Source organism: Lolium perenne, chromosome 6 (assembly GCF_019359855.2).
Source record: "Lolium perenne isolate Kyuss_39 chromosome 6, Kyuss_2.0, whole genome shotgun sequence".
Taxonomy (NCBI): Eukaryota; Viridiplantae; Streptophyta; class Magnoliopsida; order Poales; family Poaceae; genus Lolium; species Lolium perenne.
In genome coordinates this window covers 224,052,623-224,075,566 of record NC_067249.2, presented here as the reverse complement: position 1 = coordinate 224,075,566, position 22,944 = coordinate 224,052,623, and the positions used below count along the sequence as shown (strand labels likewise).

General features: G+C 47.1%; 2 protein-coding genes across 2 annotated transcripts; one reads left to right on the top strand and one right to left on the bottom strand.

Annotated features, from left to right (window-relative positions):
• Positions 1-7,991: 7,991 nt before the first annotated feature.
• LOC127305807 (uncharacterized) lies at positions 7,992-13,767 on the top strand. Its single transcript, XM_071822435.1, has 5 exons — positions 7,992-8,077; positions 8,243-8,327; positions 8,426-9,064; positions 9,167-9,544; positions 13,660-13,767. Exons 1-5 carry the CDS (start codon positions 7,992-7,994, stop codon positions 13,765-13,767), a joined length of 1,296 nt encoding a protein of 431 aa, XP_071678536.1.
• A 242-nt stretch (positions 13,768-14,009) lies between these two features.
• On the bottom strand, positions 14,010-20,821 carry LOC127305809 (uncharacterized). The gene is made up of 3 exons (XM_071822434.1): positions 19,537-20,821; positions 17,430-17,643; positions 14,010-14,464 (listed from the first exon to the last, which is right to left on the bottom strand). Exons 1-3 carry the CDS (start codon positions 20,119-20,121, stop codon positions 14,289-14,291), a joined length of 975 nt encoding a protein of 324 aa, XP_071678535.1. The 5' UTR covers positions 20,122-20,821; the 3' UTR covers positions 14,010-14,288.
• Between the last annotated feature and the right edge of the window lie 2,123 nt (positions 20,822-22,944).

Sequence of the window (22,944 nt, the reverse complement as noted above, 5' to 3'; positions counted from 1 at the left end):
TCTGGACTTCATGCTGTACAAGACCCGCAAGGAGTTGGACAACGCCCTCAACTTTCGACAAGCACATTACCCGTGAAGACGAAGAATCCACCCTGAAGAGTAGTATCATTAAAACCACTTTCGTAGGTGTGAGTTCGTATCAGGATCCCCTTGTATCGTAGAGCGAATGAATGGTTCTTCAAACCAACGTTGTGTTAGATTTGTAATGTGTAATGTTTGGTATGAATGAAAAAGTGTTGTTGGTTTTTACCCCCGCAACACTACCCAAGTTTTCAAGTTATGAACTTTTCAAACGATCACAAAACAAACCATAGAAATTTCCCTCTTATCTTATCCTCTACCTCAATATTCAGATGGCCCCACCAACCCGCAGCACCAATCAAGACGCCATGATGCAGATGCTCCAGATGATGATGGCAGACCAAGAAGCCGAGAGAGCTGAACGCCAAGCCAACATTGCGGCACTGCAGCAGATCGCTCAGAACAACAACGGCCATGGAAACCACGACCACCCTGGGTCAAAGCTGAAGAACTTTCAGAACACCAACCCACCTATTTTCAGCAAGACCGAAGAGCCACTTGACGCAGATGACTGGCTCCAGACAATGGAGAACAACCTGGAAGTTGTGGGAGTAGAAACCGCAGAGAGAGTGCTGTTTGCCACTCACTACCTGTCAGGACCTACACGAGCCTGGTGGACAAGCGCCCGCGCAATGAATGCGGGACAGATGATGACCTGGGAGGACTTCAAGACCAAGTTTAGCAAATACCACGTGCCTCAAGGACTGATCAAGAAGATGAGAGACGAGTTCCGCGAACTCAAACAAGGCAGGATGTCCGTGGTAGAATACCGTGACAGATTCCTCACTCTGTCAAGGTACGCCCCGGCCGAAACCGACACCAACGAGAAGCGGAAGGAGAGATTTCTGAACGGACTACATGACGAGATGCAGACTGTCCTGGTCAACATTCCCTTTGCTGACCTAGAAGCCCTGGTGGACTCCGCCATCCAGATGGAAGGAAAGCTGCACCAAGCCAACGAGAACCGCAAACGCCGGATGATGAGCCAGCATGGGTCCAGCAATACCCAGAAGTACCGCAACATCTCAACTGGAGGGTTCACCCCAAGAAACAACAGGCCACCTGCTCAGAATTACCGCCCAACCTACACCAACAACCACGGAGGACCCCCGAAGCCCGGAGGCAACAACAATAACAATCACAACAACAACAACAACCCCAACAGCAACAACAACAATGGGAACAACAACAACAACAACACTGGTCCGAGGACTGGAAGCAACGCCATCCCCGTCGCAACCAAGGACAAGGCCACCATCACTTGTTATGAGTGTGGAGTGGTGGGACACTACTCCGATGAGTGCCCCAAAAGGTTAGCCAACATTGCCACCAATACCGCTGCACCTGCTCAGAACCAGCGCCGCTTTGCCGCAAGAAGGAACCAGAACAACAACAACGGTCGCTTCTACAACATGACTGCAACAGAAGCCCAAGAAGCACCTCAGGCCATGCCAAGTATGTTTTCCTGTTAAATCATATCGCCCAATCTCTCTTAGAAACCTAACTTTTCTTAAAATCTCGGGACGAGATTTGTTTAAGGGGGAAGGGTTTGTAACATCCCAAATTTTAAAACAAAGAAGAAAATGAATTTCCTTTTTCCAAAAATGAGAACCAACAAAAACTTTTATTAAGTAAAGTGCTATGCATAGTGCTCATACCTAATACTTGTGTATTTCCATGATTGTTTGTTTATTACTTTGAACCTATTTCCAAAACCCTAAAACCCTAACCATCTCAAAACCAAAGTGGATCAAATATGAAGAAACTAACATAAAATAAAAAGACATATGGGGCATATAGCCCTAATGTGTAAATCTTGACCCCTACCATTCTTACTTTGCTAAATGGTGGTGAACCATTGTAAACCCCACTAAACCCTAAACCTCATCCCTCTTATCACCATCCATTGAAAAACAAAATAAAAAGAAATGATCTTAAATAAGAAAAAGGCATATGTAAGCCTATGGCTATTTTGGCAAACAATAACTTTTGCCATGGCTACCTTGTGTAGATGGTGTGAAATACCTCAACCCACCTAACCAAGTACTTACCAACAAATCCAAGTGAGAAACAAAAATAAAATAAAACATATGCATAGAGGCATATGTGGCACTTAGCCATAATACCAAATCTTGACCTAGGCACCTACACTTTCCCCAAATGGTTTGAAACTCTTATCAAACTTAAACTAACCCTAAATAGATCCTCACACGTGCCCAATTGGATCAAGAGAACCAAAATGGAAAATAAGAAAAAATCCAATTCCACACACACATGTTATGCCATTTCTGCAAATCTTTACCCTAGACCATTTTGGCCTTCACCATTAGTTGTATTATGTTACTAAACACTTATTACCACTTTTGGAATCAAAGAAACTAAAAATCAAATCAAAATTGAACTCAAATTGTGATCACATATGATATTGGTGAAATCTGCCAATTTCAGTCTGGTCACTACTTTGAGCCCATGTATCTCAAGATTTTGAAACCAAACAATTCCAATTCTTTGCACCTCATACAAGTACAAATCAAGGTGAACAACTTTTGTAAAGACCACCATACCAAAATCATCTTGGATCAAAAACTATGCTCATGCAAAGTTGAGACTTTTTAACAGATTCAGCAATCTCACACTCTGCATTTTTGCAATTCTTTTATTTTTTAAAATTCCACCACCACCTATGATTGTCTCTGGTCATTTGCAACTCATCTAAACCAACCATTTTCAAATTTTGGAACCACATGACCTAAACCAAATTTGGCAAGAATTTGAAAATTACAAATAGGATCCAATCCAAAACACTATTTGGAATAGTGTTTGGCCTAACCCTACTGTCCCACTTGACCCTACTTGGTCCCCTGGTCCCCTCTCTCTCTCTCTTACCAGCATAGGAACCCTAAGGAGGAGCCTAGCATGGAATGGACATGGCCATGCCGGCCATGTTCCACCATGTCCCCTCTCCTATCTTCTCCTTCTTCCCCAACCATGGCCCTCGTGCCATTGAGCTCCACCTCGACCTCCTACGCCTGCCTATGCACGCCATCGTCGGAGAGGACGCCGACACTCGCCGGAACGCGCGCGCCCAGAACGGCCCAGGCATGCCGATGGCGTCGCACGTGCGCGCCACGGACACCACTGGACACGCGCCGCGCCACCACCTCGTGCAGCCCCTGGTCCCTCTCTCGACGGGTTGAGCATCACCGCACAACCACGAAGCCGCCAGACATGGACACGACCGCGACCCGTGACCACCGCCGCCGGAGACGGAGAAGAAATCCCGCCGCATACGCCGCCAGACCTCGCCACGCCCCGACCGTGTTAGGCACCGCCTACGCTACCTGTCGCCACCCAGAGGACCACCGTGACGCACTGAACACCGCCGCGCCCTCGCCTAGCTCGCTAGACCGCCGGAGAAGCCACGCCGCGGTCGAGTTCGCCGCAGCACCACTGTGCCCTTCCGCGCCTATAAAAGGAGACGCCCATTTGACGATATGAGCACACCGCAGCACTCCCCTCTTCTCCCTCGAGCTTCTCGACCACCTCACTGCTCCGATTAGTCGCCGTAGCTCGCCAATCGACGCATCACTGCCGCACGCCGCCGCGGAAGCTCGCCGCCGATTGGAGCCGCCCCAGGACGTGCCACTGCTACCAGTAGCTTCGTCGTCGTCCACCGCTTCACCGAGCATACTGCCCACCGTCGCTGGAGCCCCGGTGAGCCCTCCGAACCCCTAGCGCCGCCGTGCCAGTAACCCCCCCGCTCGCCGGCGGCACGATGAACCCTAGCCGTTGGATCGCCGTCTAATCCTACGCCTCAGAACACACCGTACCGCTTCGGGTTAGATGAGTGGCTGATGGGTGGAGCCCACCATCAGACAGCCCACGCGTGCGTGGACGCGTGTTGGGCTGGACTCTTTCTGTTTAAATGTTTGGGCCCGTTTAATTTTCCCGCCAGGCCCATTTCGTTCAAATTTGATTTTCCAGATTTAGTTTAAATTCAATACTGGCCCTGTGTTCAAAATTGAATAGTTTCAAATTGGCTTAACCAAATTTGATGAACTTTATATTGTTGGAAAGCTAGTGAAAAGATCGACCCAACTACACTGGTCTCACTGTGAGATTCCTTGTAGAAATAATTTGACAAAAAGAAGAAGGCAAGGACTTTTGCACATTCAAATAATTCTTAAAAATCAACCAAAAGGGATATTAAGTTGATTTCAACTCTCATAGCTCACATTTCACTTACACTAATTGTTTCGGTAAAAATATGGTATGGTTACTTTGAGTGACCATGGCCTAGTTTAAATAAGGGACTATATGGCTATTTTAGTTAGTTGATATTGTCCAAAACTATTATGTAAATCATATGAAGTGTTTTGCTTCATTTAAATCTTGTCCCAAGTACTTTCATATGAAGTTGCGACCCTGGTCTAAATGCCCTCACATGAAAATACTTGGTGATATTAAATCATATTTAGTATTGTTAAATACTATGAGGTATTCTACCTCATTTAAATCATTTTCCCAAATGATGATGATGAATGGTTGACTTAGGTCAACATGATTTCATGCATGATTGTTTGAGGAAATTAAATCTTAAGAAGATCCAAGGAGAGGAAATTATTTCCTCCAAGAACTAAATGGAAACTATCTTTTACATATGTAATGAGAGGAAATTATTTTTCTTAAAGAAAGAAAACCAAATGAAACTAATATGTTATGTGGGTCATGAGATTAGAATAGTTAGTGTGAAGCTATTGTGTGCTTAGTATAGCTCTTGAACCCTGTTTGGTGATTGTACTCGTATTCATTTTTAGACGCTAGTACCGGAGAATACCAAGAGGAAGAAGGCTTCTACCAAGAAGAGGAGGAGGAGAACTTTGATCATCTCAACCATCAAGGCAAGCTAACACTAATGCAAGCTCTATTGTTGCAAGCTAATGTTCTTGCAAATGCAAAGCCCTTGGGGCAAGTCACCATTAGTCTTATCTTACTTACCATGATCCCATCCCAAGTTTTTACCTTACAAGTTTTTACTTGATTTATGAAGAAGTTACTTTTATAGTTAACTTTGGTCTAAGTTTAAAGTGATACTAGAGTAGCAAAGTTAGCCTCAAGATGGCCAAGCAAGGTAGCACCCCTCATGATTAGTGCTAGTGCTAATAACTAAAAGTAACTACTCTAGATGGGAACATGTGACTTGTTTTGAATTTGAAAACTTTGGAATGATGAGTCATTCCATTGAAAGATCTTTGAAGGTGAATATGACCTGATTGATATGGTGAATTTTGACTAAAACTGATGTTGGTTGGATGCAATACCTTTCCAATTTTTGAGTACCCCCACAATACCTGATTATGGGTAGGGCTTAACTGGAAATTTATACATCTTAGTATGGGTTCCCTCTAAACAAGCATCATAGGGGTTATGCCGAGGCTGCCTCCGTTGTATGAGAAATGATGTGAAATGAGGTGAATTGTACGGCCAAGCCCTGTGCAGTTCCCAGGTTGACAGTTGGTCTTCACTGGGAGGCCAAACTTATGGGGAGAGAAACCTATACTAGGGTTTGTAAGTGAAAGGTTATGGTTGATGATCCGCGTACTGAGTTACGATGATTCGAGGCTATCCTCAACGGATGAAATCAAATGTTGTGGCACAAGTGTGCAACCTCTGCAGAGTGTAAACCTATTCGAATAGCCGTGTCCACGGTTACGGACGGTTGGAAAGGCCATACAGTTTTCGGTGTCAGATTCTTGAAAATATTGATGATGTGAATGGTGAATTGAACTGAATTGTTTGGAAACACAACTGAGTTGTGGGAATGAGACTAATGTTCCCACTTGAGTTAGTTAGCACATGAAAGAGTATTTATCAAATACTTGTGAACTAAAATTGGCTTTATGCAAAATAAACTAGAGCTTAGTATCCCCCTTACTAGAATTGATAGTACTTACACCAGTATTAGTTTGCGAGTACTTTAAAGTACTCACGGCTGTGTCCCTGGCTATTCAAATGGCCAGACTATGAAGAGGAGCAGAACTACCAGGAGGACGGACAGCAAGATGTCTACGACAACTAGAGAATCTTCTGACGTCAGACGTTGGCCTATGGACTAGAGAGTCCCTTCTATTTACGCTTCCGCTATGAACTTTGTGTTCGTTGATCAATAGATCAACTATTTGTGTAATATGGATCATGTGATCTGAATTTGTAAGACGACTATGGTATGTAATGAATGATGACTTATGATATTCAACTGTTATGTCTCACAACAACAATATTCCTGGGATTGCGATGTATGGCATAACAGGCATCTGGACTTAAAAATTCGGGTGTTGACAGATCCCACGTCGCACTACGGGAAAAACAGGTGCTGCCGTGCAGCCTATGATTGCCGTGAGGCACTGCACGGCAAAGACTTCTTTGCCGTGCGACGCAAGAGGCACGCACGACAAAGACTAAAAGCACGGCAAAGTTTCATGGTGGCGCACGGCAAAGTATCGACGCACGGCAAAGTTAGCAGTGCCTCACGGCAACGCATCAGCGCACGGCAAAGTCCTTCAAAAGCGCACGAGAAAGAAGCCAGGACGGAAAAGACCATAAACGGCGCACGATAAAGAAAAATTTCTCGGCAAAGGGACTGGGACGTTGCCGTGGGTCTAGCTTTACCGTGAGGCCAGGCAAAGTTCATGGCAAAGCCGCCTTTGCGGTGCGAATCCTTCTTTGCCGTGCGGCATCATTCATTTTATTTGTTTTTGTTTCTATTTTATTTCATCTAATACTTACAATTTTTTTATTAGTTTTACTTTTTGATGACTATTTATTAGTGTTACTTAAGACAATGTGCAATACAAAATTACTCTCCATGTTCATCCTCCACATATATCAGGGTTTCGGAGCAATCCACTCTTCGGAAAATCTCCTAAGTGTTATCGCCCAAATGTGAGGAAGGTCACACCAGGGAGCTACTTTTGCACCATTACAAAAAATGAAAAAAGCAGGGGCCTTTGTCGTGTGTGTGCACACGGCAAAGGACTTTTGGCCTCTTTGCCGTGCGCACACCCACGGCAAAGGCACCACGTGGCGCTCACTTGTGCTCCTGGGAGGTCCTGGGGGTGTGCTGCAGCAGACTTTGCCGTGCGTGCTGGCGCACGGTAAAGCCACCGCACGGCACAAAGAAGCCGCACGACAACGTCTGCGCGCACGGCAAAGGAAAGGCCGCACGGCAATGTCACCGCACACGGCAATGCTCTCAGCGCACGGCAAAGGCCTTTGCCGTGCATAACGACCATGCGCACGGCAACGTTGGCTTTGCCGGCGCCCTCTTTGCCGGGCAGACTTTGCCGTGCGTGCACGCACGGCAAAGCCTTTGCCGTACATATAGGGATCTTTGCCGTGCAAAGTGTCATACCGCAAAGCACTGTTTTCCCGTAGTGTCGCTCTTCCCCTGTCGAATCCGATCTGTTCGGATCCATCGGCGGCAGGTTCTGAACCAGCTGCAACGTTGGCATCATCCAACGACTCCTCAAGTGAGGTAAACGCATATTTAATTAAACAACATTAAAAGAATGATGTCATCGATTATTTCTCCTGTACATGCATTCAATATTTGTGTCGTGTGGCTGCTAACTAGCCGCCTAGTCCAGGTACGGGCAACAGTAATTAACTAACTAGCTAGTGGAACTGGTACGTGGCCATCCTATAAACTATCCCCGTCACTGAGGTAATTAAACGAGAGCCAGAGACATGATCGCATGCTCCGGCTATATAATAAATATCCTTGTCGTATATATACGTGCGTTTTCGTGTACAACCACCACCTGCATCCAGCTCTCGCCTCTCGCACACCACATCGAGCATCAACCTATCTCGTGATTAAACCCCAATCAAGCTGATCACTGGTGCCAGTCATGGATAGCTGCAGCTGGATCCATGGCTACACGGCCAAGAGCAACGGCGGCGGCAACAGCGGTTTCACGTGCGGCTATGCTGCCAGGTGCACTCACAACGCCCAATACTTCATGCTATCGATGGGTTCGATCTATCATCATCTACCAAGGCAAATTTGTCGGGGTTCTTGTTTAATCAAATTAGATGCCATGGAAACACATCGTCGAACATCTCATCTCATCCATTTCTTGGCCTTAATTTGGTCGTACAGCTGCATCCCCGCAGCGTTTCAATGCAAGGAGCAGGAGCAGCATGAACTGCTCGTCAGCTCAGAGATTCAGCAGCACCTCAACCAGGCAAGCAGAATGAGAGATCATGAATCCAGGCAGCCAACTATTAATTGGAGACTCTCGCTGAGGATCAACCATTAACTTAGGTGCGTTTGTTCGTGCAGATCAACAGGGAGATGAACGTGGACGACGAACAAGCAGCAGCCTACAGCCAGCACTGCAGCTCCGTGGTGGACGACTTCGACTTCCTCACAAATTCATACCACGCCACCGGTGGCGGCAGCTTCCCCTCCTCGTCCCCCACTTCCTCCTCGTTCCGCTCCGCCTCGCTCTCTTGCAGCCAGGAGATCAGCTCGACAGCTGCACCGGCGACCGGACTCCAGTTTCCTGAGGTCTCTTCCTTAGTGGCACTGGCACCCGGAGTAGTGATTCCATACGACGACCAGTACGTTGCCAACCTCCACGAGACACCTGCGGCAATGGCGCCCGGTGGGATGTCAAGGAGCGTGAGCGCGTTCAGGCGCTACGAGCTGCACCTCGCCCCCCTGCGGAGGCTGACGAAGCCGGCATGTGGGCAGAGGATGTTCAAAACGGCTATGTCAGTCCTTGCAAAGATGCACACGGGGATGAGGTACAACCACCAGCAGCAACAGCAGCAGCATCATAGCTACCAGCAGCAGCAGGCGTCGGCGGCCGAGCCGTCGGGAGACAAGCTGCTGCACATGATATCCGAACGCAAGCGCCGGGAGAAGCTGAACGACAGCTTCCACGCCCTCAAGGCGGTCCTCCCTCCTGGCTCCAAGGTATATCTAGATTCTGTATATACATATGTATGCATATATGCATGTAGAATTCTTCAAAGCTATAGTACCGATGCTTAATTTGTTGCCTCGATTTTCTCCCAGAAATTAGACAAGACATCGATGCTGATCATTGCGAGGGAGTACGTGAACTCTCTCAAGTCCAAGGTCCGCGAGCTGGAGGACAAGAACCAGGCGCTCCAATCACAGCTGGCCCGGCGTGCCACCGGTGCCGAGGAAGAAGAAGCCGGCGCCGGCGAAAAGGTCGAGATCCAGATAACAAGATCCGCGGTGGCAGAGCACGATCAGACCGGGGAGGTGTGCACGGTGCATATATCGACAACGCCGGCGCGCAGCACCACAACAGACGTGGTGCTCAGGACCCTGCAGTGCCTGAAAGAGCAGATTGGGGAAGACGTCAGCCTGGTGTCCATGAGCACCGACGACAGGCCTCATCGAGCAAACCTGACATTGCACCTCAAGGTAGTACTGTACATTTGTTTCTTACCTTAAAATATACACTGACCTATTTTTTGCCGGTTTAGAATTAATTTAATTTTTACTCTGACGATGTTCTCTAATTTTAGTTGCAAGTTGCAACGCATATTTAATTAGCAATAATCGCGAAACAATCCGACATTTTTCTTTTAGTTGTAACTCATGTCGTAGCTGGCTTATTTCACTCCCGTCGCTAGCAACTTACTTTTTTTAAACATAAGGCTTGACGAGCCCAGCTTTGAATTAACAAAGCCATCAACCGGGTCAGGAGTACAAGGTGACACGAAACAAAGAAAAGGAAGAAAGAGAAAAAACTGGGGATACCATCTAGAGATACAAGCCCAGGTGGTGAAGAGCTAAAGCCTAAAACAAAGGAACAAGCAGACCAGCAGCTTACTTTCTCAGTTCGGGAATACTATACTATGAAGTTAGAGAGTTTTCTTAATTGTTAGAAATTGCAATCTCTCTTACTATTTATTGTCATATCTTCATCAATGTGTGCTTATATATATCTTCATGGACGTGAAACTATTGATGCATGCAATAGTTATTGAGAAACAAATATGAATTTTCGTAGTATTAACGAATTGGCTCTCTAGGCTATGATCTCTAACCGAGGGAGTAATTCTTAATTGCAATCCACATTGAAATTCACTTGTGGCAAGAAATACCAAGCAATCTAACAGTTCAATGCAGTTGCAGTAAATTATACTCCATGACTAGCATGACTATTGTGCACTTTATTAGCATGACTAGCATGATGAAGTACAATTGCAGTAAATTTTCATAGTACTAACTTATAACTAGCATGACTATTGTGCATTTTATTAGTCACACCCTAATTATTAACCCCTGATTTCATCGTAGTTGGCCTCGGGGGTCAGCTGGGAGGAGGAGGCAGTCAGGAAATCCGTGGAGAAGGCCCTCATGATTGGCAGAGACGATGATTCGACGACGACCACATGCCGGTCGGGGCCACAGTGAGTGATGGATCTACTTGTCCAGGGACAGAGCCAGGACTGAAGTATAAGGGGGGCAATCTTAGTATGAGGGAGGCAGAACTAGCTAAAATCACATAAATAAGGAGCTGCCATGGCTTCTGTTCAAAGAAAAATCATAAGCATAGGGGGCTGCGTCCCCCCCCCCCCCCCCCCCCTGTCTCCGTCCCTGTACTTGTCCATGCTAACAATCAGCTCGTTCTCATCGTGCTAGTTCAACCACGCCTAAGGATACATCATACATGGAATATTCTTCCATGCACGAGACGTCCGGTGCATGCATGCACCGTTGATTGTCTTGATTGTTTTGAAATTTAGATACGCGTGAAGCTTTCGTGTACGCGATAAAATATTTTTGCATCCACAGGATACAATCGCTGCTCCATCAGTACCACTCTCACATCGTCTATTAATACACTTATTTTATTTTCAATCTCCAATTTGAAATAGCCTTATATGCCATAATAAATATCAGATTAACAATCCACCTGAATGTGTATATTTTTTCAGAAATTTCTTTTAAACAAGTCCAAAATATATTTACTTCCAAAAAAATGTGAAATCTGGATTCCTTGTGATAGATCGCGAAACATAATGAAACTTAATAAAAAAGGGCATTAAAGTAGACATAAAAATTATAAAATTCCGTTATATAACATACTTATCGAACTTGTCTAATACAAGTTTGAAGTATGGTGGAGTACATTCAAACATGATCATGCACGATAAACCCCTAAAAAAATTATATACAAAATATGAGTTGAATGAGATGCCTAAAGATTCAAGTCTGAATGACTCCTAATCCATCTAGGGTTCGCACTTGCCGCAATGCCAATGGACACAACGGTGTTGGCATGCCCCTCCCCTCCCGCCCCCATCTTCACCTATCCTTAGTCATGCAATTAGCCCTTATCAAGGATCCCTCCTCGTGGAGATGGAAGGACCTTTATTCCCTTCTTCTTAAGCATCGTCTGGATCACATCTACACTAGATTTTTCCGTGTTCATCCAAAGATTTGTGAGATCTAGTTGATTGCGTTCAATGGGGTCATTGTGGATTATCACAAGGTAAAATCCTGGTTTTGAGGTTAAGTTTACATGTCATCATGTCAAGATCCGATTTCTTTGTGTTGCCTCCAAGTGCAGACTTGAGAATGCAAGTCAACTTACTATCATGATAAGAGATGTGTCATCTGATGACGTTGTGACTCCAAGTGCAGGGTGTTGTGTGAGCAGAGTATTTTCTCGACAAGGGTGACTCGAGGCTTATATCAAACTCTCAGGGAATGGAGTAAAGAGTTATCTATTCGTCTTTTCTTCTAGCAATCCTGTAAAATAAAATAAAGCCTTGTGTCCCCAACTCCATCGTGTGATTTTCAAGCACAAGGTTTCGTGTAAATAAAAGTAAAATAAAGTACTAACTGGAGTAACAGAAAAATCAATTCAGCTCCCGGGTGCGTATGATCTCTTTACCATAAAAACATATTTCCAAATGTTAAAAAATTTTGACCAAAAAAATTTACATGTACATCTCATAATATATGTGTGTTCGTCAAGTTTTACGAAAAAATGATATTTTTTATAGTCTACATAAAAAAGAGAAAATTTATCTTGTGACAAGTCTTTGTTTTAGCACCGATTTTTGTCCTTTTTCCATGCCACACGACAAGTCAATTTTTCATGAAACAATTTTGTGAGCGCGTAGCACATGAAGATGTACGTGCGAAATTTTTGTATCATTTTTTTTGACATTTGAAAATGTGTCTAACATGCATTTTAAAATAAAGGGAGCATACGCTCCTATGTGCCAAAACATCAAAGAGTAAAGTAAACTAAATAAGTATAAATGTTTATTTGTTTTGGGGTTTTAAGTGCAAATAAGATAAATACATATTTTTGTATTCTGGAATTAAAATAGTGCTACAAATAAAAATAAGATAAATGCAATTAAAAGGTGTTTCTTATGATTAAAATTGAAATGGGTTCATGGGATAAGTTAGACCAAGAAGGCAATGGCATGTCTTGCCAAGGGAAATACCCACTTATGCATGCGTGTACATGCACCCTATATTGAAAGTTCCAAAAAATGTTATTTCAAAGTTTCGGAAAATTTTGAAAAAAAATGCACATATGTAGATATTATGTTGATACTAATTTGTGCAGATTTTGGGATAAAAAATGATCAGACCTACACAAAAATGTGAAACTGCAATTCCCTATTTATGTGAATAGTACCTCACCAACCATTATAGTGTCATTTGAATTTTTTGTGATTTTCGCATAGGCCATATACAATCGTATTTTTTCGTGCAGACTTGCACAAGTAAGCATCAACATAATATGTACTCCCTCCGATTCATATTAATTGACTCCAATATGAATGTATCTAGAACTTAAATATGTCTAGATACATTCATATTAGAGTCAATTAATATGAACCGGAGGGAGTACATGAAAAAAATTATTTCAATATTTTGATACTTTTAAGTAGATATTTCCAATTTAAAAAAACCCGGATGCACATGCACCCCTGTTCACATCCTTCCCCTCCGTCTTGCCAAGGCTTCCTTTGTTCCAACACATCCGTGTAGCTTACATACGGCTCTTCAATCATGTCACTCGTAGCAGGGTCACGTCAAGCGATTACAAGAAGCACGATAGGTGCAACCTCTTTTGTGGCTATCTTTTCAAGTTTTCCTACTCACTCTGTTTGGACTAGATATATTCAATTAGAATGTGTACGAAAAAACTGTAACCTTTTTTGCTGAAAAGTCCGGTCAACTTCCTTTTACTACGGAGTATAAAAAACTGTCAACGCATCACATGAATCTCCTCTTGTCACTGGCTGCCATCTTTCCTTGTACCGTCACTGGCAACACTAGACGAAAGATCAGAACGGTTGCTTGACAAGTCGGTTGCCTGCGCCAAACGAATCACACCCTCTGCTCCAATTTACAAGATACTCCATATTTGAAATATGTTAGTACTCCATTCGTGCTAATTTTAGTAGTATGAACTATATGCAGGTTTAAATTAGTGATTTTCAAAAAAAGTCATTAACCATCCCGCTAATGTGATTTTCAAAACTGCTCTTTTTCTACAGCTTTGGAGCGGCATGTCCAAGCCAAGCGATCGGGAGGGCCTCCGGTGGCTGGAGAACAAGCTAAGGGAGCTGTACGCCGCCGTGAGACCAGGTCACTCAAGCCAGTGAAGATTCAGTAGTCAGGCTTGCGGAGTTGCTTTTGCCCGTGTCCCTTGGGTCGGAGTTCGGATTGACCTTTATGTTTTACCTCGTTTAGTCGTTATTCCTTGGCTAAGCTGTATGCCGCAGCGTTTGTATAACTTGTTAAACCTCTGGGCTTTATTAATTTAAAGTCGGGCATGTTATTGCCTTTTATCTAAAAAAAAAATTAGTGAACAAATACACTAAAACGTGTATATATGTATACACGATTTACAAAAAGCGAGAACTTCTTATAATTGGGAATGAAGGGTGTAGAGAGGACACATGAATATCTTGTGATAGAAAAGCTAAATAACTTGTGTACTTTAACCATCTTACAACTTGTGCTGAATTGTTTCTCAAAAAAAAAAAAATTGTGCTGGATTGCACCATTCTTTTGTTTTCCCAAACAGTACGTGCTAAACGCAAGCATAACCATTAGCAGGATGAAATTACAAAACGAAACCACAGTTGATTACATTGACAATATAGCGTGCTTGAATAGTCTACTATTCAAAGGACAAGTCAGACCAAGCATCGAACTCCGGCGACCCGAGGTCCGCCAGCCCGTCAAACAAGCCCGGCGTCGGATGCATCAGTGGCTGCACCACTGATGGGACGTCGCGGCTGCCGTTGCCGGCGGTAGCTGCCGCGTCTGAACTCCGGCCCTGCAGCAGAGCCCCGGCTGTTAGCGATAATCACTCCGTCGCCGGCACGGCGACGTGTGCCGTACGTATACGAGTAGTGTACGTGTTCCGTTCTGATCTAGGAGTTGTGCCCCGAGTCGGTTAGCTAGTCTAGGTACTATATAATCTATGTAATAGCTAGGCTTGTAACACCACATCGAGAATCAATACGAAAAACAACAGGCTCGATACGGGCCTGTGGCGATACATTGTTTTTCCGTGTGCGTGAGTTGGAGCTAGCTGATCGTACGTGGATTGCTGCTGTTTTGGCTTGTTTGCTGTGCGTGTGCAGGTCACGTCTCGCCGGATCGTCTTCGTCAACGTCGGAAAGAACTCGGCGATTGGGGCTGGGCCAACAATTGGTATCAGAGTCTCGTGGAGGATCTCCTAGTAACGGGAGGTCATGACGAAGGAAGTGGGCGAGTCTTCCGGCGCCGCGGCGCCGGTGTCGACGCAGTATCCGCAGTACATCCGCGACAACTACACGGTGTGGGCGACCACGATGATGTGGGCGCGCTCGAGTCCAACGAAGTCTGGGAGGCTGTTGATCCGGGCGGCGACGAGTTCATGAAGGGTGCGCCGAAGTACCGCAAGGACCGACAGGCACTCACGGCCATCTGCTCGGTGATGCCGATGGACGTGAAGCAGCACCTAATCTCGAAGACATCTGCAAAGGAGGCGTGGGAGACGATCAAGACGCTGAATCTTGGTCATGCGCGTGTCCGCGAGGCGGCCCTACAAACCTTGCAGAAGCAGTACGAGAACCTGGAGATGGGAGTAGATGAGAAGCTGGACGCCTTCGCTTCGAGGGTCGCTACATTGGTCAATGGGATTCGCGCGCTGGGCGAGAAGCTCGAGGAGATCTCGATCGTAAGGCGTTTCCTACGCGCGGCACCGCCGCGTTACTTGCCCGTTGTTTCGGCGATCGAGCAGTGCGTCGATCTCAAGACTCTCACGATGGACGATTTGGTCGGACGGTTCAAGGCGCATGATGAGAGGATGAAGATCACCTACGGCGGCGAAGCAAAAGTGGAGGAGCACGTGATGCTTACGCGCGCCCAGTGGCAGGCAATGGCCGCAAGAGAGAAGAAGAGCAATGGAGCATCAAGCAGCGGTGGTTATCAAGAAGCCTCCCGCCCGGCGAAGAAGTCGGATGAGAAGCCGAAGAAGCCTAAGAAGAAGTTCGATAAAAAGAATCTTCGCTGCCATAAGTGCAACCAGCTCGGTCACTTCAAATCGGAGTGTCGCAACTCTCCGGAGAAGAAGGCTCTCTTGGCGAAGGAAGGAGATGATGGACCAATGATGTTGATGCTCGAAGTATGCGAGCTGATGGACAACGTTGGATCAACTCCGCATGTGCCGGCTAGGGAGATCGTCACGCTCGAGGAAGACAAGGTTTTCCTTCATGACAAGGCGAGGATGAGGACAGCAAGGCATGTCTGGTACCTCGACACAGGCGCAAGCAACCACATGACCGGCGACAAGGCTCAGTTTTCTGAGTTAGACCTCTCGGTGGGAGGAACGGTTCGGTTCGGCGATGGATCGACCGTTGGGATAGCAGGGCGAGGTACTGTCCTGTTTGAGTTGAAGAACGGCGGTCACAAGGTACTCACGGATGTGTACTATATCCCCAAGTTGAAGAGCAACATCATCAGTCTTGGTCAGCTCGCGGAGCGTGGATGCAAGATCGTGATCGAGGACGAGTTCTTATGGGGGTATGATCGTCAAAGGCAACTCATCATGAAGGTGGAGAGGGCGAGGAATCGACTCTACATCCTCAACCTGGATCGGGTGGATCCGGTATGCTTGATGACAAGCATGGAAGACTCGGCATGGAGGTGGCACGCGCGCTACGGGCATCTTAATTTCCAGGCTCTACGGCAACTTGGACAGAAGGAGATGGTACGTGGCTTACCGTGTGTTGATCATGTTGAGCAGGTGTGCGACGGTTGTCTCATTGGGAAGCAAAGGCGAGCCCCGTTTCCAAGGGAGGGACAATATCGAGCAAGCAAGGTTCTTGAGTTGGTGCATGGAGACTTATGCGGACCAATCACGCCGGCGACCCCCGCCGGGAACAAGTACTTTTTGCTCATCGTCGACGACTTCAGTAGATACATGTGGGTTGTGTTGCTGAAGAGTAAGGATCAAGCTTTGCAAGCGTTCAGGATTGTGAAGATGGCAGCCGAGGTGGAGTCCGAGGCAAAGTTGAAGGCCCTCCGTACCGATCGGGGTGGGGAGTTCAAATCCAATGAATTCAAGGCGTTTTGTGAAGCTCATGGGATCCAGCGGTACCTTACCGCGCCATATTCACCGCAGCAAAACGGTGTTGTGGAGAGAAGGAACCAAACCGTGGTGGCCATGGCACGTAGCATGATGAAAAGCAAAGGCGTGCCGGGCAGGTTTTGGGGTGAGGCGGTCACGACGGCCGTCTATCTACTGAACAGGGCACCAACTAAGAGCGTGGTTGGTATGACTCCGTACGAAGCATGGTACGGACACAAGCCCTCGGTTGATCATCTTCGCACTTTCGGGTGCGTGGCGCATGTGAAGACGGTATCCGGGCATACTAGCAAGTTGGCGGATCGAAGTACTCCAATGGTCATGATCGGCTATGAAGCCGGTTCGAAGGCGTATCGCGCGTACAATCCAGTGAATAAACAGTTGGTGGTGACACGCGACGTCGTCTTCGAGGAGGAGAAATCATGGAATTGGGGCTCCGCGGAACCGGTACAATCAATTTCTAATGAAATATTTACTGTAGTCTACAGTGATTCGCATGCAGATGATCAAGAAACAGCATCCCGGGGCGTTACGGATTCAGGCGCTGGTTCAGGTTCAGAAGATGGAGGTCCGGGCGCGACAAGCAGCAGCGCTACGGCTGATGGTGCTAGCGATCGGAACAGCGCGCGGAACGGCAGCGAGTCGAGCGCTCGCTCGACCGAGCCGCTAGGGAGCTCTCCGTACAGGAGTCCTGGAACGAGCAGCAGCTCACGGAGCAGGGCGCGCGGCCCAGACTGGGAGGAGCCAGGGACGCCGGATGAAGAACCAAGCACCCCACGAGATGGCTTTGAAGCTTCACCCAGCAGTCCAGCAAGCCTAGCTGGGCATGGTGCTGTTCCATCACCAGGACGTGGACGGGAATCACAGGGTGGCTCTGATCGTCCTGTTTCCCCGCGAGCTACTGAAGATTCAGCAGACGCTGAAACACGAACTACGTCAGCTTCCGCGTCTCCTCCAAATGCATCGGAAGAAAGGAGACGTCCGTCTACTCCGGAAAAATTTCGAAGCGTACTGGAATTATATCCGCCGGAGACCTTTGGCACAACGCGTGCGCGAGGGAGAGGACAAGGTCGGTGTTTACTCACCGAGGAGCCGACGAAGTTCGAGGACGCAAACACGGAGGAGTGTTGGCGTCGTGCTATGGATGAGGAGTTGGTGTCGATCCGTGACAACAATACATGGAAGCTTGTCGATCTACCCAACGGCCAAAAAGCCATAGGGCTCAAGTGGGTGTACAAGATCAAGAAGGATGCCGAAGGGAATTTGGTGAAACACAAAGCAAGGCTAGTGGCCAAAGGCTACGTGCAAGAGCAAGGTGTGGATTTCGAAGAAGTGTTCGCTCCCGTTGCAAGGATGGAATCGGTGAGATTAATTATCGCTCTCGCGGCTCAAGAATCTTGGAAATTGCATCACATGGATGTGAAATCCGCGTTTTTGAATGGAGAGTTGGAAGAAGAAGTCTATGTGAGGCAACCACCGGGATTCGTCAAGCGAGGAGAGGAACACAAGGTATTGAAGCTACACAAGGCGTTGTACGGGCTACGGCAGGCCCCTCGGGCGTGGAACATCAAGCTTGATCATACATTGATCTCTCTCGGATTCGAGAAGAGCCCACTGGAGCATGCTATGTATAAGCGAGGTCAAGGAAGGGATCGTCTACTAGTTGGCATCTATGTCGACGACCTATTGATAACCGGAGCGGATGAGGAGGAGATTGCTAAGTTCAAGCTACAGATGAAGGAGTTATTCAAGATGAGTGATCTAGGCTTGTTGACCTACTATCTTGGGATCGAGGTGCAACAAAAGCTGGGTGAGATCACACTATGCCAGGAGGCATATGCAAAGAGAATACTCGAGAATTGTGGCATGGAAGATTGCAATCCAACTCAAGTTCCAATGGAACCTCGGCTTAAACTAAGCAAGAAGAGTGAAGCACCCGCGGTTGATGCAACGGAGTATAGGAGTGTGGTCGGAAGTTTGAGGTATCTCGTGAACACAAGACCGGACTTAGCCTATTCCGTTGGCATTGTGAGTCGCTACATGGAAGCGCCCACAACAGAACATTGGGCAGCGGTAAAGCATATACTCAGGTACATCAAAGGGACAACTGACTATGGTATTGTCTATTTGAAGGAGAAGGGGAAGGTGAAGATACTTGGCTATAGTGACAGCGACATGGCAGGCGATGTTGACGACCGTAAGAGTACCTCGGGCGTGGCATATTTCCTTGGAAATAGCATCGTAAGTTGGCTATCACAGAAGCAAAAGGTAGTTGCATTATCTTCCTGTGAAGCTGAGTATATTGCAGCTGCAACCGCGGCGTGTCAAGGTGTGTGGCTAGGGAGGCTACTCGGTGACCTCATGAACGAGGAAGCGGAACGGGTGGTGCTTAATGTTGACAACAAGTCCACAATCTCTTTGTGCAAGAATCCGGTACACCATGACAGGAGTAAGCACATTGATACGCGGTATCACTACATACGGGAGTGTGTAGAGGAGAGCAAGATAGAAGTCAACTACGTTCGCACCGATGATCAGCTTGCAGATATTCTGACCAAGTCTTTGGGTCGACTGAAGTTCTTGGAGATGCGACGAAGGATCGGCGTCCAAGCTGTGAAGACCGGCACATCGTGCTTAGGGGGGTGATTGTTAGCGATAATCACTCCGTCGCCGGCACGGCGACGTGTGCCGTACGTATACGAGTAGTGTACGTGTTCCGTTCTGATCTAGGAGTTGTGCCCCGAGTCGGTTAGCTAGTCTAGGTACTATATAATCTATGTAATAGCTAGGCTTGTAACACCACATCGAGAATCAATACGAAAAACAACAGGCTCGATACGGGCCTGTGGCGATACATTGTTTTTCCGTGTGCGTGAGTTGGAGCTAGCTGATCGTACGTGGATTGCTGCTGTTTTGGCTTGTTTGCTGTGCGTGTGCAGGTCACGTCTCGCCGGATCGTCTTCGTCAACGTCGGAAAGAACTCGGCGATTGGGGCTGGGCCAACACCGGCGCCGCACCCGTGCGCGGCGGCCAGCAGGGAGTGGCTGGCGGCGGTGGCGTGGGCTCGACGCGGCTGCGGCCGGAAGATGGCGGCCGGCGGGAAGCCGGTGAGCTCCTGAACCTTGGCGCGGAAGTTGGACACGTCGGTGGCCACCACGGTGGTGGACGACCGGCGCGACGCCGAGGTCGAGTGCCTCCTCCTCGGGCGCCGCGGCGGCAGCTGCTGCGCGTCCGATGGGTCGACCTGGCCGGCGGCCTGCATGTGCACGGGCGCCCAGGTCGTCGTCGCCGTGTTGCATGGCTGGTACTGGGCGCTAAAGGCAAGGGCTCGCTCCGCCTCGCCCGTGCGGTCCCGGTCGCTGCGGCAGGAGTACATCGGCGAGAGGCGTCTAAGATGGCCACGCCACGCCACGCACGATGAAGTAGCCTGCGTACGGCTCCGAAGGAGGGCGGTCAGTTTGACGTGTATTTATAGCTATCTTGGCAGGAAGTTGGATGAAGACTCAACAGTGCAAGGGTAGTACGAATAATTCTAGTTCGGCGGAGCAGTGCTGCTGAAGCTGAAACCTGAAGAATCCGGTCTATTTTAGCCCAAATCTGAAGAGTCGTGGTTGTTCTGACTTGTGCAACCAATCTACCATCGACAGCGTTCGCTAACTTGAACTTCATTATCTACATGATGTGCGTTTAAGATGCGTTATCATCCGCATCAGGGTTAGATAGAGTTGTTAAAAAATTGATCGCCTGACGACCTGTGCGAAGGAACACCTATCCAGGTGAGCAAAGCCACAAGCAGAGATAGGGTAGACTCCTCGGACTTTCCCCCTGAGTGCCTCTGTTGAGAGTCGCCTCCAGAAGACCGCCTCCGCCCCTCTCCTTCTCTCTTTCCGGCGGCGCGGCCGGCCGGCGAGAAGATGGAGTAGGTGGTCGGTTCCCTGTAAATAGTAGGTTTAGAGTATCCCTAGTGGGGAGGTTGTTTGCCTATGTGCAGTTTGGCGCTATGCCATCTCCTCTTTCCCTTCGCCTGCTGTGGCTGCTCACGGGCGGTGGTCACAGCTTGGAGAAGCTCCTTCTCGGCGTACGTCCATGGTGGGCGACAAGTAGGAGGAACGGATCTGAAGGCGATTGCTTCAATAAGCTCGATTTTCGCGATTCTGGCGGCGGCGGTGCGGATTTTGTTGTTGCCCTTGCAACTCGTCTTGGTGACGAGGGGAAAGGGAAGCATCGAGTCTATGTGCGCATGCGGTTGGACTCGCACCAGGGGAGCAGCTGTGCTTATCCAGGGAGCGCTCTCACGGCGGCGTTCTTCTCGTCGTCGTCCATCATGGTCGAAGGGCGACCGCTCCCGCCTTCGACGTCGGTGATGGTTTCTTCCGGCCGGCGTCCAAAAGTCATCTTCAACCTCCAGGCTGTCATGCCATTGCGGAGGCCTCTCAGCTACGGTGCAGCAGGCTCCCGCCTCCCTGTCCCAAGTGGCGTAGTCCCCGGCGACGTCGAGGTTGGCTGCATCGAGCTCTGGATCAGTCACACTGGAGAAGGAGCAGGATCCAATTGCGTTCCTCTTATTCTTCTTAGGGTCCTAGGTGCAATTTGTAAGGGCTGGTGTGTAATTTCTACATTTCCTGTTGCCTTATCTGTAAAATGTACCAGTGTTGACTTATAATGAGACTCTCGGTCCTTCGGGACTGATCCCCTTTGTTCAAAAAAAAAAAAAAAAAGCCACAAGCAGGGCAGGGCAGATCAAACAGTTGGAAGGCCGTTGCGAAATGGGGTGCGATCGGTGCCTTTCGGTCGAGTAGGAAGGACGTGGTGTTCCTTATTTGTCTTCTACTCGTTGTGTGGAACTTTCTGCGAATGAAACAGGGCCTGATCGATCTCACGTGCATAATTCATAGGGTTTCACATCTGCTAGCCTAGCTACCAGATCAATTCACCGTAAGGGCCTCTTTGGTTCAAAAGATTTGAAAAACACAAGATTAGAGGAAAATCATAAATAGTACATGTATGTCTACTACAACATATTTTGCCTGGCTTCGGTGACGGAGGGCAGGTCGGCGGCATGCTTTTGGTTGACTGCAATGGTTGTAGTCGTCGTTAGGTGGTACGAGGGTGTACCACTAATTTTGCTCACTTTGAGGGCTCTTTGTACTGTTAATGCTGATTATTAATAGATATGTGCACCTTTTCGCGCAAAGAGAGAATGTTATGGCATTTGAAATCCTACATAGATAAAAACACTGAAATTATAACTAAAGGTGTTTCATATGAAATGCAAGACCGATAATAGTAGTTGTTTGGTTGCTTCATAGGAAAAACAAAGATTTTTATCTGAAAGAATATGTGCATATATATATATGGCATAGTTTTCATGGATAGTTGATACAAAGGAAAATTTCCATGACATTCGACCAAAAGAATTTTTTACTATGAAACTAAATGCAAAGTAACTCATATAGAGAGATCCTATGATTTCGAGTTGAAAGTGCATGCAACCCCCACGTGGGTTTTGAAAATTAATGACAACATCTATGGACTTATGTTTGCATTGAGTTATATTTGTAGAATTTATTCTTAGTCCATTCTTGAACCATTTGTTGGCGTCAAGATTGAAAGATGAAAAAAGTGAAGAAGATCAAGTGATGACCAAGTTGCTGATCCAAAGAATGGTCCCTCGGAAGTTGAGCCTATTGAAAGCATGTCTTGAAGATAAGAAGAAGATAGAGTGAGCTCTTGTGTGTACCTTCAATATATCAATAACATGTAGCAAGAAAAATGAAGTGCAAGTTTAAGATGAGGCATCTCGAAGATTCACATCCTTTAAGTTGTCGGTACATATGATGACGAGGGTTAACCTCGGCAATGAATATGGATATGGACTTCGGGTTTTGGGGAAAGATGTCCGCTAGTGGTTTTGTCGGCTAGCTGGTCAGACAAACACGCTGGTCCAATAGTATAATTATTATGAGGCAAAGTCTTCGTAATACTAGAATATATCTAGGGTTACGACAATGACTCAATATCTCCTCCCGCTGGTCCTCCTAGACTTTATATCGGAGGCTGGGTCATGGACTCCAACTGAGGTAAACATATTAGATATAGATCTTGGAGTTTTTGCAGATTTTCTCGTTTGTTCTTCCTTTCTTATTTTCACATAAGCTTTTGTAGCTTTACTAGAATTTGGGAGTGAAGGACTTGAGCA

Bases quoted from the DNA above. Each gene is read 5' to 3' on its own strand.
- LOC127305807 (XM_071822435.1), top strand. From the start codon at position 7,992: ATGGATAGCTGCAGCTGGATCCATGGCTACACGGCCAAGAGCAACGGC. The intron at 8,078-8,242 runs GTGCACTCACAA...TTGGTCGTACAG, and splicing joins ACGTGCGGCTATGCTGCCAG to CTGCATCCCCGCAGCGTTTC. The intron at 9,545-13,659 runs GTAGTACTGTAC...CTTTTTCTACAG, and splicing joins ACCTGACATTGCACCTCAAG to CTTTGGAGCGGCATGTCCAA.
- LOC127305809 (XM_071822434.1), bottom strand. From the start codon at position 20,121: ATGTACTCCTGCCGCAGCGACCGGGACCGCACGGGCGAGGCGGAGCGA. The intron at 17,644-19,536 runs GCCTAGCTATTA...AATCTTCAGTAG, and splicing joins TTCTCGATGTGGTGTTACAA to CTCGCGGGGAAACAGGACGA. The intron at 14,465-17,429 runs GTACGGAGAGCT...TATCGCTAACAG, and splicing joins CTGCTCGTTCCAGGACTCCT to CCGGGGCTCTGCTGCAGGGC.